The sequence below is a fragment of the Rhopilema esculentum genome, chromosome 6 (assembly GCF_057945365.1).
Source record: "Rhopilema esculentum isolate cy_ngs chromosome 6, ASM5794536v1, whole genome shotgun sequence".
Classification (NCBI taxonomy): domain Eukaryota; kingdom Metazoa; phylum Cnidaria; class Scyphozoa; order Rhizostomeae; family Rhizostomatidae; genus Rhopilema; species Rhopilema esculentum.
This window is the reverse complement of record NC_142820.1, coordinates 3356910-3380615: the sequence shown is the minus strand read 5'-3', so window position 1 is coordinate 3380615 and position 23706 is coordinate 3356910. Positions and strand designations below refer to the sequence as shown.

Below are 23706 nucleotides of genomic sequence, written 5' to 3'. Positions count from 1 at the left end.
GGTGAATAATCAGCGTAAGATACAATAAAAGTTATTGGATGTTTTGTTTGATCTGCAGTTTAATAAATTTAAATTACTTTTCAACATTTACTTTGTTTGTGATTGATTGGTTGGTTCGAAGTATACTCTAAAATCAAACTTTCAAGGCTTAATTTTCCTTTATATAAACAATTAAATTTTCGGAATATTACTCTACAGCCTGCTAGTTTATTCTGAAATAAATATTGGACTTTATTATTTCTCTGCTGTAAACATTGTAAACATTTTGTAAGGAATAACTAACGGACTTTCTTGACTTTTTACATAAAATGAAGGGTAACAGTATCGTAGGGTAACTCAAAGTTTAAAAATCTAACTCAAAATAGGGGGGAATGTTACCTCCTATAATCCCCTTTGAAACCACCATCAGTTGAGCTAGGTTATCAAAAGCTAGCCTTTGCTCTTAAAGTTGTTCTAGGCAGTTTTGCTTTCTTTAGACTTTCTCGTCATTAAATAACTCCTTGCTTGTGTGTCTTTAATTCTAATGTATCTTTCTAGTCATGATTTATTTTTGTTTTTCCTTTTCAAGATAGTGAGGTATGATGACGATGAAAAACAGAACAAACAAAACATAGGTGAGTGCTTTTTCAATGCAACCATATTCTTCGTTAAAAATATAAATATCATACATATATCATATGGTACCTATGATGTGCATTTAAACATGCCCTTGACAAGTTTAATCTTAGAAGTGTGCATCGGTTTTTGAAAAGAACAACTTTGACCTCAGACGAACCTATCTGTCATCAGACAGTGGTGGGACCAGATGTTTTAAATTTAACTTCAAGGTATTCCAGCTTTGTCCAGCATTATCATTATCCTAGTTCGATAAACGGTTGTGAAAGTTTGGATTAATAAGTGGTGAATGAAGATAATTATCAGTTTAAGTAGCGGTAAAACGGCGGGTGGCCTAAGCAGAGGGTTTCTTAACCTCTGATAAATCATCCACCATTTCAATGCAGGAGTTTTCAGCAACTTTGCCTTAAAACTTTCGATGCTAGACAGAGCTTATCGGTCTTTAAATGATAATTGTTTGCTCATACACTCAAATTGTTTTGCTCAAATTGAATGTTTATTTATTTTTGCTATTTGAATCCGTGTGAATTGAACTGGAGCTTCAGAAGGAGCCAGTTTGTTTCTAATCTCTCAATGATCAATAAAATCCTTACAAGTATTTGAAAATTGTGAACGTTAACTGCAGGAACATGTCCCTTTTCATTTAAATAAATTTTTTTTTTGATTATCGTTTTTTGTATTAATACACTTACCCACCAAGAACCGAACTTTGAGTTGACGGAAAACATTTCCTTAAAAACAATCCTTCGAAATTTGGTATCATCTGATTAAGTGCATCATCATTAATTGCAACATCAAATAAGACAAAGTTGTTCGCCACCTTTTATTGACTTCGTGCATGTTATTTTATTGTAAAACAATAGTGGCGTTAACAATTGAATCATTTCAGCTTGCGAATGCAAACCATAAATAGCAGTGGCTCCGGTAACACAGCTTGGAGGAGCTCAATACTAAAATTGTGTAATAGAATTGCTAATAATTCTACATTCTTCCTACAGTTGTAACTTTAACTACAAATTTAGGCAGAAGTCAGCATTTAAGTCTGTAAAATATTAACCATTGAACATTAGGCAGTACCATCAATTTATCGATGTGCATATTTGCTTAACATATGATAGTTAACTAAAGGATTGATACATATATATGCTTGGTTGTTGAAGTAGATCAAACAAGATTCAACTTGCAAATGGTGCTACACGTAATTAGCGGTAAAAAAATATCAAATTCAACACGGTGAGCAATTGGAAGTTCAGGTTGTCAATTGCATGTAACTGCCTTCAGGTCCTCGTCTGTAGCAACTCTTTGGATAGGCCTTAGTATTCTGCAAAATAATGTACCAAAATCTACACTAAATATGACCCTGCAACATCTGCTGGCAATGCATGGGCTGATAACATTGCTGCATTTCCGGAAAACATTCACTTTCCATTTCCCTTGTTGACCCCCCTACAGTAATGCTATTGCCCTAAATTGATTTTAATTGCATCAGACCATGGTTGCCGTGTCACAATCGCCAGCAAAAATTAGATATAGATTATAGAAGCAAAAGTAAAGCACTTGGAAGTCACAAACATATTGCATGATTTGATAAGAACACACACTTAACTTTAAGATTTCCTTTGAAAAACACACGTAGAGTCACAGTCGATCGCATTTCCGTTATGGATCTAAATTCCAAGGACCATATTATGAGAAGCGCCACAAACATAAAGAAAAATAGGCTTGTTTACGTCCGTCGAGTTATTTACTTCTTCTTCTGCATTTTTTATCGATATCCCACGAAATCATCATAGCCAAAGCTATTAAAAATCCCCAGGCTTTTTCAAAGAACCAACTGGCATGTGTTTTTAAAAGGTATATTTTTCTTGTTGAAGGCAGAGACGAAACTGCGTCGTTGGTAGTATCTCTTTCATTAACAAATGAGAGAAGCCCACTATGGATATTTTGAGTTCGGTTGTTTGGGTATATATTCCAATCTTTTTACATCATCTTTCCATCTATGTACCTAGAGAATTTGCCATCAGTAACTTGTGCAACCGGCATGCTTAGCGGCAATTATCTTGAGAAATTTACTATTTTTTCTATTTTCATGCAGTACGATATTAGGCCACATTTTGTATTATAGTCGCAAAAAGCCTTTAATAAGCGATTAAAGCAAATTTCGATCCAACCCGTCTTTTCCATTGGCAGTATCTACTGGACGTTACAAGATGGAAATCTGTAGCAAAAGTCAAAGACCACTCAGTAAAGGTTTCGTTAGGTCTACCTTGGTATTCCAAAGGTTCCCCAAATCGTTGCGAAATACCAAGGGTGGTATTGCAAATTTTTAGCATTTTATTTTCAAAGCTATTTGAAGAAAAGAAACTTACCTTTTAAAAACACCTATAGCAGCCAAATTTATTGCAAAAGTAACTTTAGCTTGACTTTTTTTACAAAAATTCTTTATTTTGCTGCTCGTAAATATATGTCTTGAAGTGTAGAGCAACTATCTAATGAGATAAATCTTGAAAGTGGCAAAACGGTTTTGCAGTTGTAATCATGATGTTTGCAGGTCATTATGACGTCTGTTGCCTTGGGCTATGGTAACAAGAACCTACTTGGCAAATGAGGCAATAGCGGAATCTCTAGTTTCAAAGCGTAAACTCAAAATGGTAGACACAGTTCATGGCTATGATGATAATCCAGTACCAACATTTTTACAAAGTTTAAATTGGAAGTGGTTTATCGGCATTTTGCAGGATTGGAAGTCCTTTGGCATTTTGCAACAACCTCATTTCATTTCATAATTTCATCATTATTACGATTTTTTTAGCACGAAATGCCCTTTGGGTGTTCTGGAGGTACTTATTTTTGTTAGGGCCTAGGCCATGAATATCTCAAAAGCAGTGATCGTTCAAATTTAAAGTCAGGTGGGGGCTTCTGTTACCCAGAAAGCACTTCTTCTCAGCATAGCTACTGGTGAAAGGTGCTTTTCTCTAGCATCTACATTGTTAGCGTTAAAAATCATAGCCAGTTCAAGCTTTCTAGCTCGTTCTGGAAACCGGAGCATATCTTAGATGTTTCGGCGGATTTATATTCTTTCAAGCCCGCTAACGGCAAATGATCTGGAATCATAGGCTAGGAAGCTGGATGAATGTTGCTGTCACGCTGTCTTTCTGCCAACGTGAAATAATAACTCTTTATGTTTATAGATACAGTAAAGCCGATTGAACTATTTTCTTTGGCTCCTAAGGCTATAATGATAATATCACTCCTCCTTCTGGTGTAAATAAGACGGCCAGTGGCTGTCAGCGAGCTTAAATTTACCTCAGATATTGTCACTAAACCTTCAGATGACCTAGTTCGCAACAGAGATGTTCTATTCGTGGTAGTGGCAACGTTAAGGATGACATATCTACATGTCATTTGCGAGGATAAGTCTTAACACACCCACACGACCTTGCTGCACGGAACAGGTATTTCAGTTTACGCCAGCACTCTGTCTCATTGGTAAGCAGAATAATGAGAACCCCACCCAAAGCAGTAGTGAAAATGCAAAATCAAGCCATTGAATTATCTTAAGTCTCATGATTCTCGTGGCAAGATTTGTCTTATCAGTCTTAAAGAAAGATCTTACCAGGCCTAGAATTGTTTCATTGACATGTTGAAACAATTTACCAAGCTTTTCTGGAGCAGTAATGCCCTTAATTAGCCCACTGAAAACTTTTCTCGTTGAAATTAGAAAGGAAAGGTGGTAAAATTTGTGTGCCTTCATCTCTTTTTCAGCTATGGTGTTAAACCCTTTTATATGCTGTATTTTCAAATCAATCTTGTTACAAGTCTGCTTTGCTTACTTTTCACTTGGTCTCAATGCGTGTTGTTTAGGATAGTCTTGACAGTACTTAGCTATAAGCCCTTAGTTTTGGCAACCTTAACGGATACCTGTTAATGAATCAGCTACTTCTAAAGAATAACTGACCCAATCAGTGGGTAGGAAGGGGTTGGCTACTTTGGCCAGATATCTATTACCTGGAGCCGTTGACGTATGCAATGACCTCGACAACGATTCAAAAATCGTGATTTCAGCTCCACAATTTCCGAAAATTTTGGAATATCAATAAACATAGCAGGAAAGTTTTAGACGCTATGCAAACCTCAAGGAAAGATTTAGGAGCCGATACATTCGTGACCCATTGGACGAGGCTCTAATGATCCAAAAATAATCTAAGAGATTTGAGGTTCTTTTTGGTAGACGAGGAAGAGATGAAACGATTTCATTCTCTATTATCTGCGAGTACAAGCAAATGCAGAGTACGGTCAAGAAAAGCTTGGGGGATCTAGAATGAAAGATCATTAACGTAGATTGATAGGCTATCGTAACATGTTACAACGTTCTAAGTACGAGAGTGAATGGATGTGTGGCTGGGTCATATCTAGAATACTCATTAATGGCAGCGAATGAATGAGCCCATGTGAATGATACTACAGAGTAACAATGTCATTTTATTTGGGACGATTCACCCGAAAATGAAAACCGATCTACCCCTTGTGGGGTATAAGCTTTTCTGAGAAAGCCCTGCATGCTATGACAAATTTCAGTGCATGAAACAGCTTACTAATTGTCGTTTTTTTTATGTTACCTACTTGGCTTCAAGTAATTTAAAGACCGTCCTGCTACTCCTTTTATAGGAATTTTCGCTAAGGCACAACATTCTTATTGTAAGAAAATTTGAGGCATGGGTATTCTTAATCTTTTTCTTATCACATCATCGACTTTTCTACATTCTCGTACAAAGAATTATCTCTGCAAATTAATAACAGTTTTGCAACGCAGTTGATTGGCTGAAAAAATCTACTCTGTATTTTCAAACGAGAGAAAATCCTAATGTTTGTAAGAAAATCTCTGAAAATCCTTTTGTTTTCATGGAAATCTAATTTTCATGGATTTTTGTTCAAGAGTGAATTGTTCCTTGCTTTCACCAATAGCAAATAAAAGAATGATGGAATTCATTATGCAAAAATAGGGATAACTTGATATTTTGAAGAAGGATTTCATCTTGAACCCTCTAGTTTACGTTTAGATAATGTAATCTTGTGCAGTTGTGACGTCAGTGTACAAACGTGACATGTACGAACATGCTTGGAGAGTCAAGAAGTGCCAATGTTTTTTGCTCATAGGTCTCATATTTTGTGGATCACAATTACAGCACTGTTTATTTGATAAGTACGATATTAAAGAAGCTATAATACCTAACAAGGTTAGAGACCATCTCAGCAGGTTACCTAGCCACGCGCACTTTCCTCTTTTTACAAATTTTTCTTTATTTTTTTCTAAAAAGGTATTACCAGTCGTGAGTTTCGGGGCTTTTGTCATGCAGAAGATATAAACATCTTACGTGGAAAGTTGCGGAAAGACTATATATACATAAGTGGCCAAAGAAAATTAGCTAGGTGCCATGCAGAATTTACACAGTTTATATAATAAACGGTTATCTTTCTTTTATTAGATGTTATCAATAGATTCATTACTAGACTAGACTACAGACGAAGTGATAGATTGGCCTGGCGCCGTCACTGAGGTCAAACGGCGAGGTCAACTTCAGAGAGATAGGCATTGGTTGAAAATGCCATACAGAAGCAGCCTCGTAATAGCTAGCCTGCGTCACAATAGCATGCATCTCTGCTTAGCAACCAGTTTATTTCACAGATGATGAGTTCAATATTGTGACACATACATGAAGTAAAAAGCTTGCATAGAATCAGGGTTTTGTTCCAGATTTCACTGAACACTAATGACAACTGATTTTCCGATAACTAAAATGCATTATGAAAAGCCTTGCATCATACTATGAAAATTAAAATAAAAATTACGTAGAAAGGTATTTCGCTTTTCCTCTTATGGTTCTCTTGAATTTCTATTTTTGTTTTTGCTTGGTGAATTAAAAAGATTGATAGATATAACTTATTACAACCTCACAAGAAACTTTCTTATGAAGCTTGCAGTAGACCGAAAAAACAGTTCCAAAGACAATGATTTACTTTTAGAATTCATGCATTTTGTCAACATAATCTGAATGCATTATCTAATGCAACTGCTTGGTTGATGTATTGCACCACAAACAGAGGTTCTTTCATAAATCTAATATAGATTTCTGTAGTTTGTTCTTGATTCAGAAATGTGTGCTAAAATCTCAACCATTAATTCATTAGCAAATCTCACTTCTATCCCTCTCTATATCTCAGTCAATCCATAACAAATTAATATGATTCTGCACTTTAGGGTGGGTTTCAAGACTTTCTTTCAAGTGACATTGTGAGTAATTTCAGAGATTTCAGAAAATCAGAGATGAAATGATAAAAGGTCTCGTCATTATTGTCATAATAGGTTCGACCAAGATCAGGCCATCTTTCAATATTTTTTTGTTCTTTGGTAGCGTTAGAGAGATACTTTCTTAGGCCCTAGGACCAAAGAGGAATGACCTTTGAAAGATGAGTTAGAATCGAAAGGAAAATCAACACAATTTTCGAGTGATAAAGGAGAAAAAACATAACCAGCCAACCATGATGAAAACTAGTAACACATGTTATCAGCCTTCTTGATTGATTTTTCGAATTAAAATTTCAAAGCAAAAAGAAAAACCGGTAAATGTATGTAACGGTTTGGCTTTTATATGTAATCAATTAAGTAATGTTCCTGTTGCATGTTAAAATCACATGTTCTGTTAAGTCCTGTTGTGTTAATGAACGTCACGATATAAATTAGTTTTTCTGTTGAAACATTAGAGATAACATCAAAGAACTAGTATATTTTGTGCGTTACTTATTCGGGGCCTAGGCCCTTTGGCCTAGCCCATCGCTCTACCAACGAGCTGGGTATTCACTGGTTCTTCACCGTCCTAACAAGAACCCTGATCGTTATATGTGCATAAAATTTCAATTTTGATAAGCATTTTCCCACACCTGTCACCAAATTTTTCACTTACTGCCAAATGTTGACACCAACGATAAAGATATATTTCTTAAACTTTTCTCTCATTCCAAATCCCAACTGATCTGCAGTTTAAAACTCACATGCCTTTTTGCATCTGAAAATCTATTGCTGATTCCATCCCCAGATTTGCTGGCGCTCCTAAGATATGATTAATGGAAATAATACAACGTGTCAAAACTGCTACCAGTAAAAATTTGTACCGTTTGAGAAAACACAGCCAAATTTAGAGACTTGGTTGGGAACTATTCGATTTGTTGGCAAATAGGGCTTTAAAAATCCCGAAGTGGCAGAAATTCAAACTTTCTCAGGCCCACGCTTTTCCAACAAGATAACCTCTTGGATTGGCATTCAGCACGTTAAATGTTCGTCAATTATCCGACATAAGCCCAAATTTTACGACGAGAATGCTGATTGGAGAGGGGGGTTGAGCCCTTTATGCTCACCACAATTTCCGCGATGGCACAGCTTACAACCTAATCATTAACGAACAAATTAAGAATGGTCCAGCTGGAGCTTCAGTTTACTGGTTCTTAAAATAAGAGGAATGTAAGAAGCAAGTGGTGCATTTGAATGCTAATGTAATAATATAAATAAAATGCGAGCTAAATTGATATAAGTACCGAACGACAAAAAATCTCTTGTCAAGCCAATTTTTGGTTTTAGCTTGAAAACTTCAGCTGTCTTAGTTACCATGCAAACACTAGCTTTTAAAGCCACCAATGACTTTTAATTTAAATAATAACGTTATTCTAGCATTGTATGTTATTAAAACACTTCCATGTGTTATCAGTTTCATAGGTCTGATAACCTCAATTGTTTGCTTTTAATTCTGGCTATCTTCGGTTGACAGTCTCGTGGATATTCTCGGCATTATTTTCTTGAGACTTTTGTCAGATGACCTGACCCACAGGGATCATGACTATATTGCCCTTTATCAGCGATAATATTGCTACCACTGTTTGCTTTGGGGTGGGATATGAACACTGATAGGTCACTCGCATGCCAAAACAGATCAACGCAATCTTGTTGTTGCGGCATTCTTTGCTAATAGTGGCGATCTTTGTATCCTCAACACAAACGCGGTAGTTTAGCACCAACACTCGGTTTTTTCTTGAAAAAAATGTTTTCGAATAATCTCTAATTGCGTAACTCTCTAGATTTTCAATCAAGCTTCGTTGTTTGATAATTTCACATAGAGGGTTATCCGCAAGGGAAGGCTTTGTTTTCAATAGTAGAAGAAAGGATGACCTAGAACGAATCTGCCCTCTCCCATACTGTGTCTGGTACTTGGCTTTCACTCATTCACGAATAAAACAGTCCTTCCTTGGTAAAAAGTTGAACAATCTTTCTGTGAGACGAGAAGACAGTCCTAAAACCCACAATATTGCATCTGGTAAATTTTAAAAAGAGCTTTAGTACAAATGGCATTGACAGTGTTTATTAACTCGTCGCAGCTCTTGTGTATACCATGGGTTCAAGATAGGGAGCGCAAAAGCGCAGGGGCGTCACTTGAGGTGAAGCTCAAACCACGAAAGTAGGACCTTTTTGCAGGGCAAATGTTTTCTACCAACGGATCTGTTTTGTTGTTTTTTTATGTAAATGTAACAAGAAAGCAGGATATGCTTGTAATTTGTCTACTCCAAACATAAAATGATACAGACTACCAGTGACACGAAGTAGAAATTGCCAGCGTGATCTTGGGCTCGATGGAATAGATTTCTAAATTGATTCTGATTTCCTTTCATCTTAAGTGATACACCCATTTCTATGGTTACACCCCTGGTTGATATTTGTTTCTTATTTAAAAACAATACTAAAAAGACAAGCACCGCTTCCCAGAAAACTAAGACACTGTAAACGGGGCTATTTGGGTCAAAATTTGATGGAAAAATTTTGCATATTTGGATCTAAATTTGCTTTGACTGTAACCAAAGGCGTGACTTTAAGAAGGGAGTCGACTATATACGGTTTTGATATCTATTTTTATATCTAGTTAACATTTGTTAAATGCAATCATTCGTCATTAAAGTTTCCAAGAGGGTCGATTGCTATGGATATTTTCCAAAAATACACTTTTGCAAATTCAGGAAGTTTCGCGTGTCAAACCTTCGCGATTTTCGGCCAAACGCTAAGAAAGGCAAAAGTTTCTTCCCTCGAAAGTTCCTTTCCACCAAAGTTTCTTCCTTTATAATAGCAAGCAACAGACAAAGGCCTTCACCGGCTTCCCTTCAAGTTCTTCTTTCTCTGAAAACTTCTGAAACGTGCATGTTGAAAGGTTGTAGCGAAGTTTTTCTATTAGCTAATTGTTTAATGAACAGTGTGATTATAAAGTTTGGTACAGAATAAGGAATCGGTCTCAATTTAAGTTCTCTCAATGATGTTTCAGTGTGAATAAGTCTGTAGGTTACTAAATTTTAACTTGGAGCCATAATAAATGACTATGCAAGCACAGAACTAGCAGGTTGAATTCTATTTTTTTTTCCTTGGCTCAATTTCAGAATATTGCAGATATTAGGCTTGCTTGACAATATCAATAGAATTATTAGACTAGGATTGTTATTTTGAACTGTTATTAGAGTTTCTTTGAGTTACAAATAGATCTATTGATTTGCTGTTATTTTACAAAGTTTAACTATATAGAATTCTTGATTCAAATAGAGTACAACACCAATTGATAATTGATCTATACTGAGCTTATTTTAAGCTGTGCTTCCATTAGTTGGCGTGGCTCAAAAAATTTTATCTGCCACACACCCAGGACTGGGGCCAAGTGAGTTTTGAATAGCTTTGTTTCTCTTTAGCGAGCGAGCGCACTGTAGATATGCCATACTGCAATTATGATGCCAGACCGCCTCTGAATTCATGTAAAATTCCTGAAAAGCTGAGATAATTTGTGACCTGTTATCAATAAAAAGCGGAAAGTTTATTGATAGATCATCAAGATCAGGTTTTACAACTTTATTAAATTTGAACTTCAAAGAGTAGCCATGTGTTCTCTCTTTTCTTCCATTGATACGTGCATAGTTTCATTGATCAAACAGTGACTATAGTACTAATTTAGAATCTCCATGTGCCCTGCAGCAATGTAATGAAAACCAATTTTCGTGGCTTGAACCACTCACTCCTCGTCATCGTTTTTATCCAAGATGAACGGGCAGATTGTTCTCTTTTTCCCACATAATTTCCAAGCTGTGGTTTTTTATCAAATTCTTTGACGATTTTGGCAACTTGTTATAAAGTGGCTTAATAGCCTTATTAATAGTCTTATCTTGACAAGTTAATGAAAAAAGATATCATTTGAAAAACTACTCGAAAAAATGTCCGGCACAGAAAATTTGGAAAAATTTCAAATCAGATTTTCATCGCCAGTTTCAAATATCTGAAAATGGTTTTTGCCATAACAATCGCAAATCAGATACTGTCTTTATCAGTCAGCTAAACTTCGAGATGAAAATAATGGAAACTTGATCCAAATCAAAATCGACCGGCAAGAGTTTTAACAAATCATAAATTTTTTTCAACAAATCATAAATTTTTCACAAGGACATGAGGTGTTTGCTCCCATTGCCTTCGATGTGTAAGCAAACTTGTGCGCAAAAACATCTCGCTTCCAAGTGCAACGACCTACAATCACTGCCTAAAGTCTTGGAGCAGTAACGTCAGTTTTCAAAGGCAAATTCAGCCACCCCCTCTCCCCCTGAGAACAATGTTGATTTACTATAGAAAAAAGGAAGGGGTTGTGGAGAATGCTTTTTCGTGTGCCTTGTATGATATTTTTCTATACTTTCAACATTGTTTTGGGGGGAAAGGGGGACGGAAGTAGTTGTATTCAAGAAAACAAATGAAAAATAGAAAAGCACAGTGCAAAGTGTTGGGTGTTCCAAGTAATTTTGGCAGCGATTGTAGCTTTCAAATGCTTTAATTGAGTTTTGATGATGAGGATGAATTGAGATTTTGTTGTGGAAATACTTCTTTATATTTTACGCTGATTTCATTGATATTTTGGTTTTACATGGTCCCACTTTGAAAATGCAATTTCTTTTCAAATTTACTTTTTTGCATAGTCTGTACTTTTAATAAATTTATATTTTTATGCACTGATAGAAAAATTGTTTGCTGGCACAATCGTTTACTGGTGAAATTCTCATTGTCAGTTTGTCATTAAAAGTTCCAAAATCGCTATTTAACCGTAAAATAAAGTTGTTTTGATAAAGACCATGGCCTAAAAGTTTTCCTTTCGCTTTCTTTCAATATTTTAATTTTTTCCAGATTGATAAATGAATATTGATCAAAACATTTTATCCTCAATAAAATACAAATCAACATTTAAAACGTGATTCAAAGCATATGATAACAAAACAAAGGTAACGATAAGTCTAATCTCAATAACTACAGAGGAATGACTTAACTAGGCATTTTTGGTAGAATCTTCTCAGGGGCTTCCTTAGGAAGACTACAAAGAGTAGCAAATCTTTGTGTGGAAATCTTGCAACATGTAGGCAAGGCCACTGTAACCAGTGACCATATTTTAACTTAACACGCACTTAAGAAAAATTCACCGCCATATGTTTGCTTTGTTGATTTTCAAAAGGCTTTTGATTCGATTTTTCATAAGATTTTACTGCAAAAGCTTGTGTCCTATGGAGTTAAAGAAAACTTTCTAGATATTATAATTTCACTCTTTTCCAAAAAAAAATCATGTGTTAGAGGTAATGAGGGGCTCATTGACTTCCGATTATTCAATAGGGAGAACTCAAGCCTGCCTGCTTAGTCCAATTTTCATTCCTCGCTGTATGAATGATCTTGATGAAGCAATCAGTCAGGTTTCTACAGGTGTTGTAGCAGGGGCGGAGCATATTTGAAGGGGGCAGCTGGTAGTGGGGGCGCTGAATGTTTTTTTAGAAATTGGTGACGATTGTAAGTTGTATAAAACAATTTCAGAACCTAAACTACTGACAGAAGGCTCTCTATTCACTTTGTAAGAAGTTTTTCACAATAATTGGGGTGCCAGACTTGCTTCAACTCCGCCACTGTGTGTTGTAGTTATAAGTAAATATTGTATGCTTATGACTTAGAAAACCCGGTTTGCTGGGGACAAAGAAGGGACTGTAGCATCATCACTGTTACCGAATAGTAACAACTATCAATTCACTGCTTGTCCTAAATCATCAAGACAAATAACTAAGTCAATTTTTCTCGTTTTCTTGTATAATTTAAATTGCTTTTCCCTCAATATAGCATTTCTCAAAATAATCTAGAATTTTACAGCTGAAGAGCTGTAAAAGTTTTTGACACTGAGTTGAACTTGAGTGACGTCTTAAAGACATGTATAATTTCGGGGCCCCATTCGGTCGGGGGTCCTTAGTTATCGAGCAAAGGGACCCTAAGCTGCGTTACGCCACTGCATATGACATGAATTGTACATTCTGTCCCTACTCTTTCTTTTTATTGAAGAAACTAAGCTTGAGCATTATATTCAGCATTTTCAGCAACAGAAAATATTCACACAACTACAACACTGCTAGTTCCAGGACTAGTTGAAAGCCTCGCTTCGCTTAAGCTTCTCTTGTGGCAGGATGTCGTAAGATAATTTAAAATACCTGGACTCATTTAGGGATTTCGATAAGTCCATGGAAGGATGTTCAACTAGGATTAACCTTCCTAATCAAAGGCCAAAGCTCTTTCGTGTCCCTTCCTACAAATTTTAGTGGGTTCTATATGTCAGCTTCACTAGACGTGCAGCAACATGCTAGAAAAATTTAGCTTTAATTGAAGACTGTAATATAAGGGTAACGAGTAATAAGAAAAACCCCTTAATCATTACACCAAGTTCATTGCATTATTTATTGTTATATCCTAGAATAGAACATATTATGCTAATTGTATTGGCACATAACATAAGATACTACAATGAATAAATGGTCTTGTTTCAGATATTTTAATTCTAAAAGTAATAACAGCCATTTAAAGTTTCTGAACGTGCCACGAAAGTTGTGTTTTTAAGCAGTCCTGTAAAAACTGAATCAAACTGACCATTCCATAATTATCTACATATAAATTTTTAAGGAATGGGTATTTTTAGTCGCTTTAATTGACGTTGGATACAAAAGTAAGCTGGATTGCAAGTAAACGCAATCAGCTAATTTAAGTATATGATATGTCTAAGAAATCAATCTTGGGTGTATAGTAATAATTATAATACTATCCATTTGTGGATTGAGAGAATAAAAACAAAACCTCACATTATAGGGGGTCCCCCATATTTTTGCGTGATGTGTTATTGGCCATTATTTCGTGCGTGGAATCGTGAAATCTCGATTTTGTAAACGTGATTTCGTGAATTGAGATTCCTACGTGAAGCGTGAAACATGAGTTTTCCTTGCGTTTTGTCGTGAAAAAGCTTTAACTATCCGTGAATTGGTGAATGAAGTTGTGAATGATAATTTTAAAAAATTGCCTCAATTTGGTGCGTAATAAACCAATAATAGTTATATAAATCGCAAATTAGTATTTTTGAGGTTGAAGAAAGTGTTTTAGTCCTTCAAACAGGGTTTTGACGAGCAACAGCTGGTATTACATTTATTGCTTACGTGAGCGTGAAAATCAAATTTCACAGTGCGTTAATGCGTGAAAAGTCAAAAAGTTGTGCGTGAATGCGTGAATCACAATCACTATGGAGGGGTCCCATTATAAGAAGAATTGCATTGCTAGGAACGTCGAGAGCCTGAGAAAGGTCTTGGAAACTTGTTGTGTACTTGCTGTTATAGACTTTGATTAACAGGTTAACATCGACACGGTGATACATATAAAAAGAGGCCTTACGGGTAGTTTATTACTAAATTTTTGGCATACTTTGCAAAAAGTGGGGAGCTGAAGCCCCCCCCCTTCTGCTCCGCGGTGCCTGTGGATGTTTGCATATTTAATTTTTTCTCTCTTCATTTAAATGAAGTGCTATTCTAGCAAGAGCATTTATCTTTTCAGCTTCACAACAAGTCTTGATCAAACTAGAATTGACTGTCGAGTGCTACACCAAGTACATTTCCTTCATTTTCCTTTTTTTCAAGCAGTTGACAACTTTTCATCATTCTCTTCATGTTCATCCTTTTTGGTCCTAAACAACTAATAAATTGCATTTTTTCTTCATTTAGAAGCATACAGTTATTTTAAAATCATTTGTTTCTGCCACAGTACTGCTTTTAGGTCGTTCGTTAGTTGTTGTTGGAACCCAATTTGCCTTTACGGATATTCACTGAGAAAGTGGATATTCAATATCATGGCCGTAGGCAGATTCAGAGGCTAGAATTGAAATAATTAGAATGAGTGCTCTTTAAAGGCTGTGGGTATCTAGAAGTACAGGACATGAAGGTTTCTGGGTCAACGATATAATTATTTGGATCCAAAGCTTGAAGTAAGTGTAACCTTAGAACTTTGAAAATAAATTGAATTTTTCCTTTTTGATTCTGTGATTACGTAAATGAAATTCAGAGGCGGATCACTGAATTGAAATTCAAGTAAATTGGAAGACTTCTGCCATCATTCATTTATTAGCTCTATACGGTATAGAAGCTCATGGTATTTGCAGGTCAAAAACAGGACAAGCTGATGATTTTTGATGAACTATAGATATGTTGAACTGCCCCTGTGAATGAAGGTTGGAGGCTGAATCTGAACTTCTATAAGAGGAGCATTAAAAAGTTGATTCAAGAAGAATTTGCTTACTTTTTTGTTTTTGACAAAAGGTTGGACCTAAAGCTTCCAGACCCTCTTTTCCACTGTGCCCTATCATCTTGGGAAAGACAATGTTTACATCCTGAGAGCTTGCCTGGCAACAAACCAAGCCCATTAATTGTCCCTAGTTCTAATTGGATGCCTTGTAATTTTTCTGCTTTCAATTGACTGCTTTCTAGCAACCACGTTGTTTGGTTTTGTCACAAGCCCTGTTACAAAGCGGTTTTGCTACTGTTGCCATTCAATTATACAATCGATTTGGTTGTAAAGGACACCCGAACACACAGGGGATTTAAATATCAGCCCTTCATTTTATAGAAAATGTGAGACATTATATTTCACAATTTCACAAGAGCAAAAATAACTTGTTTCATTGCAAAGGCGTCGATTTTCACATAGTTCATTATAGAGCCTCGCCCAGGTTGATTGGACGCGAAATGCCCTTGGCAAAAAAGTTTCTATTTGGTTCCTTAAAAGCAAACTTTCCCTAGAAACATCTTCTTTTGATGTGATCTCGGTACATGCGCTTGGGAGCGAATACCAAACCCGTGACCATTCCCAGGTGAGCTGCCCACTGTTCCTCCAAATTTTATATAAAACAAAGTGGAAGTGGAAAAAACCGATGTTAACAGAATCTACGTTTAGAAACCGTCATATCTTCAACAAACAAGGTAAGGCATCTCTTAATTGCTTTTTTTCTCTCACATTCGAATATATGGCATACACTACTGCAAGAATTTTGAAAAAATGTACAGCAGGGACCTTGCAGATAGGGTTTTGCGTTTATTGGGATAAATTATTGATATTCTCTAAGAGTTTGTATTATTGGAGGTGAGGACAACGTGTTTCAAATGTGTTTTACTTAGTCACAGATAATTTTGGTGGGAAACTTATAAATTTTAGATGTAAGCACAGATTTTTCTTAGACATGCCTTATTGCTGGACATGCAGCTATTTTTGGCCATCCTAACTGACTTTCTATTTTTTCAGGAATCTTGCGCTCCTAAAATGAAACTCCTCGTTCTCATCTTACTTGGTATTGGCCTTTTTGTCAGAGGTAAGAGCGTTTATGCCCCCATTCTGCATTGTAAAATCAGTCGCTTCAGGCTATAAAACCGAGAGAGAGAGGCTTTTTATCTATGGCTTATTAGCATGTTGAGCAAAGACAACAAAGTCACTTCTTATCTTATAATAACCAGGACATGAAATGTGATGTAAGACTGTTGCAGACTATCAAGTTTAGGATGAGGGCTTTTCATGTCCACTTACCTGTACGATAAGCAATAACTAGATGAAATACTACCTATTTTTGCAAGTATGAATTTCACTCGTGTCATCGTCTAGGAGAAGAGTTGCATCTTCTGATACTTAAATAGAAGATTACCGTGTATATGGAAAAATAAATCATGTGAAAGAAGGGTACCCCTAACTAGAATTGTTTTGCAGCTGATGATGACGAGAAGCAAGTAAGTGCCGACTACGAGGCAGAGGAGGACAAAGAATACGACACAGAATGGGGCGCCCAGGTTGAAAGTGACGAGGAAGAATCAGATCCTGACGCAACAGAAAAAGGTAATTTTCTTACAAGCATTTCTATTCAACCTTAAATGCAGGATGGAGAAAACTGGTTTTCCCTCCGACAGATATTAGTCTTAGGAACTGAAAGCTTTCATCAGAAGAGCAATGAAAAAGTTAGGGTTTGGTTGAAGCATTGAGTTTTTTTCAAGTATTCCATGGCCACCATTGCGGCCGTTGAACGTTTGACCGTTATATTTTCTAGGCTCTGCTTAACTGTCAATGTAATGGCGAGGAGTTTATCATTCATTCTATGAAGCCTACGATATTTTTAGAACAATAGAATTTTTAGAATTTTATGGAGATTTTTCTCAAAAACAAAAAAGGTTTTTGCCAAAAGCGCACTATATTTTTGTTTCCTCTTGGGTAAAGGAGAATACTCTATTATCGTTTACCAGTCAAATTCACCAGTGCAAAAATTCATCAGTAGAAGAAAAATATTTTTTGGGAAAATTTGCCCTCATGCTAGTGAAATAGGGCAGATTTTGTCGGCTAGTCAGTCGTACTACTAGAAATGTAGTGCAAAACTTGTATTTACTTAGAAACAATTCACAGTATGAAGTTGTATATAAATCAATTTTGAAATAAAAACAACATTTAAGAACACTCGAGCCTCGGCAAAATTTTCAGGTTCTTTTTTTAAAAAAGTTTTATCATTTTTGAAATCATCTACCGTAAATCCTCGAATTGGCTCCCCCCCACTGCTAGTGTAAATTTTGGAATTGGACCCTTCCATTTGATTATTTTTGCCATCTGAGGTTGCCTATGGCGTTTTATTGAATTACCACAACAAATTCATACTTTTGGTAGTAATTAATTAATTGCTCATAAAGAAATTCCTACTAAGACAAACAAGGTCTTTTAATAATGTCTAATTCAATAATTTCATAAGCCCCCCCTCGCATAAGCCCCCATCCAAAAATATCAAAAATAAATAAGCCCCGGGGGCTAATTCGAGGTTTACGGTACTATATTTTCCCCTTTAAATGGCCTCAAATTTCCTTTAAGTTTCTTTAATGATTTTAAAGAAAAATAAAGAAATGAACGAATCGTGAATAAAATATAATCATGAATCTTTAATGAATGAAAAAATAACAAGACTAAATCCATGTTTTTTTTCTAATGTCAAGAAATGATAAAGACTTCTTATTACTTCAATATTCTTCTAGTTTTCTCTTGTAGTGATAAAAAATAGCTTTTCTTGCATCTATTTGAACTTTCTAGAAAGTACACCAAACAAAACAAGTTCAAAATATCTTACAATCAAATAAAGTATCTAATAGATAAAGAAAACCTCTAACAGATAAACAAAATATCTTACAACTACAACAAAAATCTAGCAGAGAAACAAAATATCTTAGAGACAAACAAAACATCTTACAAACCACGTGATTATTCAACATATAATTCACTTCATTGGTCTGACTTTGATTGTTGCTACCTTCCAATTGCTAAAGCCTATTTAACCTCAGCCTGTCTTTAAAATATTTTCAAGTAAATTGCAGCCTCTTTTTATGTGTTCTGAATTATAAACGAGTCTTGATTCCTTGATAGAGCAAGAGCCTGCGCAGAGACGCTGTCCGCGTTACCAAATGCGAGTTTGCAATCCATGGTCAAGACGATGCTTCTGCAAATGTCGATTTGGGGTAACAAAACACTGCTCTAGGAATATATGCCGAACAATTTGCAAATGTCCGCCAGCTAGAAAAGCAATTTGCAAACTACGTAAATCTTGTTGCGAAGGAAAATGTATCAAGAAGTATGAATGTCGTTGTGAGTGCAGATACGGTAGTGTGGTCCACTGCTACTTGCTCAGAAAGGGGAGCAAAAAGAGTCTTAAGAAGTGTATCAGATTTTGCAGGCGACCTAGATCCTCTTAATCCATTACAGGTAGATAAAAGCATTTTTGTTGACTTTTGAAAGACCATGCCTCTTTTCCTATATTACCCAGAACTTTCAAAGCAAAGATGTACAATGCCTGCCAAAAGTCTTGGTACACTGACGTCAGTTTCCAAGGTGAAAATCAATCATCCCCCTCTCCCCTAGAGAACAATGTTGGTTTACTATCAAACGGGTTAGGATTTTAGGAAGCACTTTCTTTTGCGCGTCTTTTATGATATTTCTCTGAATTATCAACATTGTTTTAAGGAGAAGGGGGCGGAAGAAGTAATTTTTTTTCGGGAAAAGAACTAGAGACATCAAATGCAACGCAAATTGCTGTGTGTTCCAGGTACTTTGGCAGGCATTGTACGTCACTCTTCATGAGTTTCCTTAATCTCTTTCCGCATCCAAAGTTTTTGGGCAATACGTTTGTTTCAAAAATTTCGGTTTACAGGGTTTAAGTATTCATTTGCAGCTCATGGAAGTGCCCCATCTTGGCTTACATGTGCACCCCCCCCCCCCCCACATGCATACATGCGCTCCTCCTCACCTTCTTTATCCATGGTTGTAGCCACTGCTTACCAGTGAATGTCTAAAACTAACAGGTTTTCGTAACACAAACTAACAGGACCTTGGCAAGTCATGTTAAAATGTTCTCGAGAAAAAAACTAGTGCTTTTCAATTTCAAAATAATTTTGTCTCTACTTTAAAGTTATCATCATTCCATTTTAGATGAGATAGCTCAAGTCAATCGCACATCTTCCAGTTTGCTTTTCAATTTTGAAGAATGACGTCATTGTTGGTCATCGGTTGAACAAAACTAGTGTACCGCAAACCTTATATATAAATGTATTTATATATTTTGCACAACATAGCATTTTAACTATTAATATTACATTTTTCGGGGAAAGTGACTCTTTTTTCATTGTACTCTTTCAAAATTTTGTTATTGGCATTGAGACAAGCAATCGTGAAGCAATGAATAAAATAACCCTTTTTAGGGCTAGATGGAATCGACCTTTAGATAGCTCAGAAAAAATAACAAAATAAATTTACTCCTTGTCATGAGCATGTAGGTGAAAGCATAATTTAAATATTACATTACGTTACGAAATACAACCAGACTAGGTTTTGTTCTTGGTTTTTTCGAAAAATCTCTTTCTTTTTGGAAATGACTTTATTCCTTCGTGCTCAGCAGGCCAGCCTTTATTAGATGTCAATTCGATGCCACGTTTTTTTGACCTGAACATTCTTCTAATGAACTTCCATCGTTTCTTTGAAAATCTACCAGCTTTTCCTACTTGCAGACATTTATCAGATACAATGTTTGTGGCCTCTGTAATGGATTGAGCCGAATGATCAGCCAAAGTTTTCCCACTTTGAATTTCAATATTTGATTTGCTTTTGAGCGCCCCAGTCGCTTTATTCTTCTGGAAGCTCAAATCTTGGATTGTTGAGGTATTTGCAGCAGAACGGGACAGAATACTAATGCCACTGTCACTCATTGACCTCCGCAAATGTCCAAAGGCTTTGAACGCTGAAGATTGCTTAAGAGCCAGTTTGGGCAACATGGCACGGGAGAACTCTGCAATCACGAAACGTTTCTTAATACTTAAACCTTATGTGGAAATGATATAACCAAAAGATGCAAACATATCAAAAATATAGCTAGCATTTTTGAAAAAATGATTTTTGAGCTTCATACATTTGCTCGTCGCTTTTAACAGCATATCTTGTACAAAAAACGGTAATAAACTCAAACTGTCGAATATTGCAAACGATTGAATACATCAATATGAAAAATTAGAGAACTGTAGATAAAACAGAATTCTTTCAGGGGTGCAATGGTTTTAGAAAAATAAGAACAGAAGGAAATGTCCATTTGAATATGAGATCTTTTTAGGAGGGGAACAAACTTCCTAAGAAACAATACTAGCTATGGCTCTTTTTTAGATATAATAAGTGCAAAGGTTTGTCAAAGAATTGAAACTAAATCACAATCTGAGAACGATGATATAAATTATGCAATAAATTATGCAAGAATCTTTTGCCTGTTCGAATTTAAACTAGAATTTTAATACAATACTAGTTAACTTGCCACTCTAAGCAAGGAGAATCAACCCTAAACTCAGTTTAAAGAAGTGTCAATACCCTTTTAAAGAAGGTTTTTGCTAAAAGAAGACATTTGCCATTTTTTGACAAAGCAAACATGTTTAAAGTATATTATCATCTAGCATAGAGCATTTAAATAGATGTTGTATGAGAGCTTTCATGTTGGGGTATGAATAAATTGATGCTTAGAGGTACTTTAAGCTTACCGTTCTGCAAGATTTTGCTATAATTGGACTGATTCTCTTTAACTGCAACATCTCTTGTCAGAACAAATTCTTCAGAATAATGACATATATCATCAACTGAAAAACACTCGTTTAGAGCTGATGCCAAACTGCCACTTGTTGTTGAAGATTCTGCCGTTACGTTCCATAACGATGACGTCGAGGAGCTGTTACTGTCTGATACTTGGTCTGCATCTCTGATCGACTCTGCTTTTCCATTCTCACAATAATTTTTCAGGAAGCCCTGACTTGTATCGACCTCAGAGTCCTTTTCAGAAAATAACTCATTTATTTTTCGCACTTCTCTTTCTTTAGTATCATCGAAAGATGTTTCTGCTCTCTTTGAGTCATTGTTTGAATAAATGTTTTCCTCAATGTCATTTTTGATGTGACAATTAGTGTGCATAGCACTATGCATATCTTCTATGTTTTCATGAGCCAATCTTTCTTTGACTCTATCATCAAGATTCTGCAAATTAACTTCATTGCTGGCATCCACAGTTTTAGATGCTTCTGTGTGTTCCTCCGCAGTATTTTTCAACGATGTATTCAAAGAATTTCGCTCGATATCAACATTTTTCACGTCTTCTATTACTGATTCATTGTCCACTAGGTGCTCCAGGGCAGTCCATATTTTTTTACAAGTTTCAGGACCATCGCCCTCAAAGAGTGAATTAGAACTGCGACTCCCAAGCAATGTGCCTTTTCTAATTCCAGATCCTTTCGTCCTGTCTCTTAGTGGCAAAGGTGTTTCATATCTTAAACAAGCTGGAGTGTAATTATAATCACCCCAGTCCTCAACAGAGCGTACTGGGCCTATTTCATCCCTCCAGTTTTTTAGACATGCTGCCAGTTCCTCATATCCATGACAACTAGGGCTTAGAAGATCCCCCCTCATGACTGCATCGTATACCTTTATTTGTTTCTTTGCCATTTCGGATATAGTAGGCAATTCATTTCTATAGGCTCTATCATTGGGTGTATGATCCTCTTCATTCGGGGTATTCAGCTTGCGGTTATGATCAGAATGGCCAGGGCCTGCGTCTTGCAAGCCATGTAGTTCTTCTTTGCTAACTTGTAGGTTTGCCTTTGTTTCAAGGCCACACTTAACTCTTTCAGCAATTAACTCATCCCAGTCCACACTACTGTCTTGTTCTTCTAAACTGGTTTCCTTTGTAGCATCACATTTGTCCTTAAATCCATTTGCTAAAGACGCTTGACGCTCTGTAGTTTTCCTGGAGTTAATAAACAGTTTTTGCTTTATATCAATCGTTCCTTCTTCTTCTTCTGAGTCGTAGCAACCATATGAAAATTTGTAGTTCAAAGCCTCTACTTGCCCTTTTGGCATGGTATGACGTCTGTCTCCCGTTAAACTCTCTAATCGCGTCTTTCCTTTTATGAAATGGGAAGATCTTGCTAATGTATTGTTTCCGCCTAAAAGCTTCTTCCTCTTTTCTAATAATGCATTAATTCTCTCTCTTGCTCCGGTAGGCTCTAAGTAATTCTGACCTATGGCGTTTGTAGATGAATCACCTTCAAAGCTTATATGTTCTTGTTTCTTCGCCAAGGTTAGATCCCCTCTAGGAACTTCTTTGCTCTCAGTTAGACGATCCTTCTTAATTTTACCAGCTTTCTTCTTTGTAAAGCCATCTTTGTAAGAAGTGAATGTCTCGTAGATTCCTTGTTTATAGAGTCTATCATCGGAGCTTGTGTTGAATTTTGGCAGAGCGATTGTTTCCTTACTTCTAATAGGCATTTGAACATTTTCAGGAGGAGTGATTACATCTTTGGCTAGGACTGATGCACACACTTTATCTAAAGCCACAAAGTGTTTGCCTGTCTCTCTCTTCTCTGCAGATCCCTTTCTCGGCAATTTGTTCTTAATTCTTCCGGCAACATACGATGGCCAGTCAGAGCATCCTACCGTCGTGTCTTGTTTTATGACGTCAATCTCACTTGAAGTTGAGCTAGGTGAGCTGCTTCCATCACTGCTTGAATCTGTCTCAATGACGTTGTATATACCCATGTAGATCATTGATAACGAAGACATGTCCAAAGAGACTGGGGCTGTAATGTCCTCGTCTCTGCTTTCAATGTCTTTTGAAGATTCACAGTCGATGCCTGTATCTATATTAGAACAGAAAATAAACAATTACATCTTAAAAAAGGAAGCTCAAGTGATTGTTTGCTTTACCTGAAAGAAATCTCAGTAACTTGAATTGCGATTTTTTACCAAGAAAACGAGCAAAAAGGTCTGCTATGCTTAAATTATTAAGGATATCTTATATCTGAATATTTTAATTTGCTTCGCTATAGTCAAGCTGATAAAGCCCTGATTGTCTTTAAATGCTTATGTGAGTTATTGATGCTATTTTTCTACGTCCATATTTTTGTAAGTACATTTCTTGCTGCGTAACCTTGTTCTTCGTCGAATTGCAGTTTTTCTGCAGTTTTCCCAGTTTTTGTATTCTAAAGTTTAGAAGAAAATCATAAAAATAGTTGCATTTGACCATCTGAAAGCTTTTTTGGGTCCTGGGGCAAAACAAGTTAGGACCCTTGGTGATTACATTAATCTGTGATTGTTGCTATCGCTGTAATTGT

The 23706-nt window shown here is 36.2% G+C and overlaps 2 protein-coding genes across 7 annotated transcripts in view; one reads left to right on the top strand and one right to left on the bottom strand.

The window, feature by feature from the left end:
- Positions 1 to 19809, top strand: part of LOC135686453 (UPF0462 protein C4orf33 homolog) — an 85823-nt gene extending 66014 nt beyond the window's left edge. For 4 of the 6 annotated variants that reach the window (XM_089109003.1, XM_065202683.2, XM_089109002.1 and 1 more), the window contains one exon: positions 569 to 10499. Coding sequence is in view for 2 of the 6 variants with exons in the window: in XM_065202684.2 (XP_065058756.2) it covers positions 16259 to 16370; positions 16760 to 16885; positions 18443 to 18768 (564 nt within the window). In the remaining 4 variants the exon portion in view is untranslated. Of the gene's footprint in view, positions 1 to 568; positions 16371 to 16759; positions 16886 to 18442; positions 18779 to 19501 lie in introns of those variants that run through there. The other 2 variants (XM_089109004.1, XM_065202684.2) reach the window with 2 other exon arrangements.
- Positions 19791 to 23264, bottom strand: LOC148960087 (uncharacterized). Its single transcript, XM_089109001.1, has 2 exons — positions 21088 to 23264; positions 19791 to 20354 (listed from the first exon to the last, which is right to left on the bottom strand). Exons 1-2 carry the CDS (start codon positions 23153 to 23155, stop codon positions 19894 to 19896), a joined length of 2529 nt encoding a protein of 842 aa, XP_088965127.1. The 5' UTR covers positions 23156 to 23264; the 3' UTR covers positions 19791 to 19893.
- Positions 23265 to 23706: the final 442 nt, after the last annotated feature.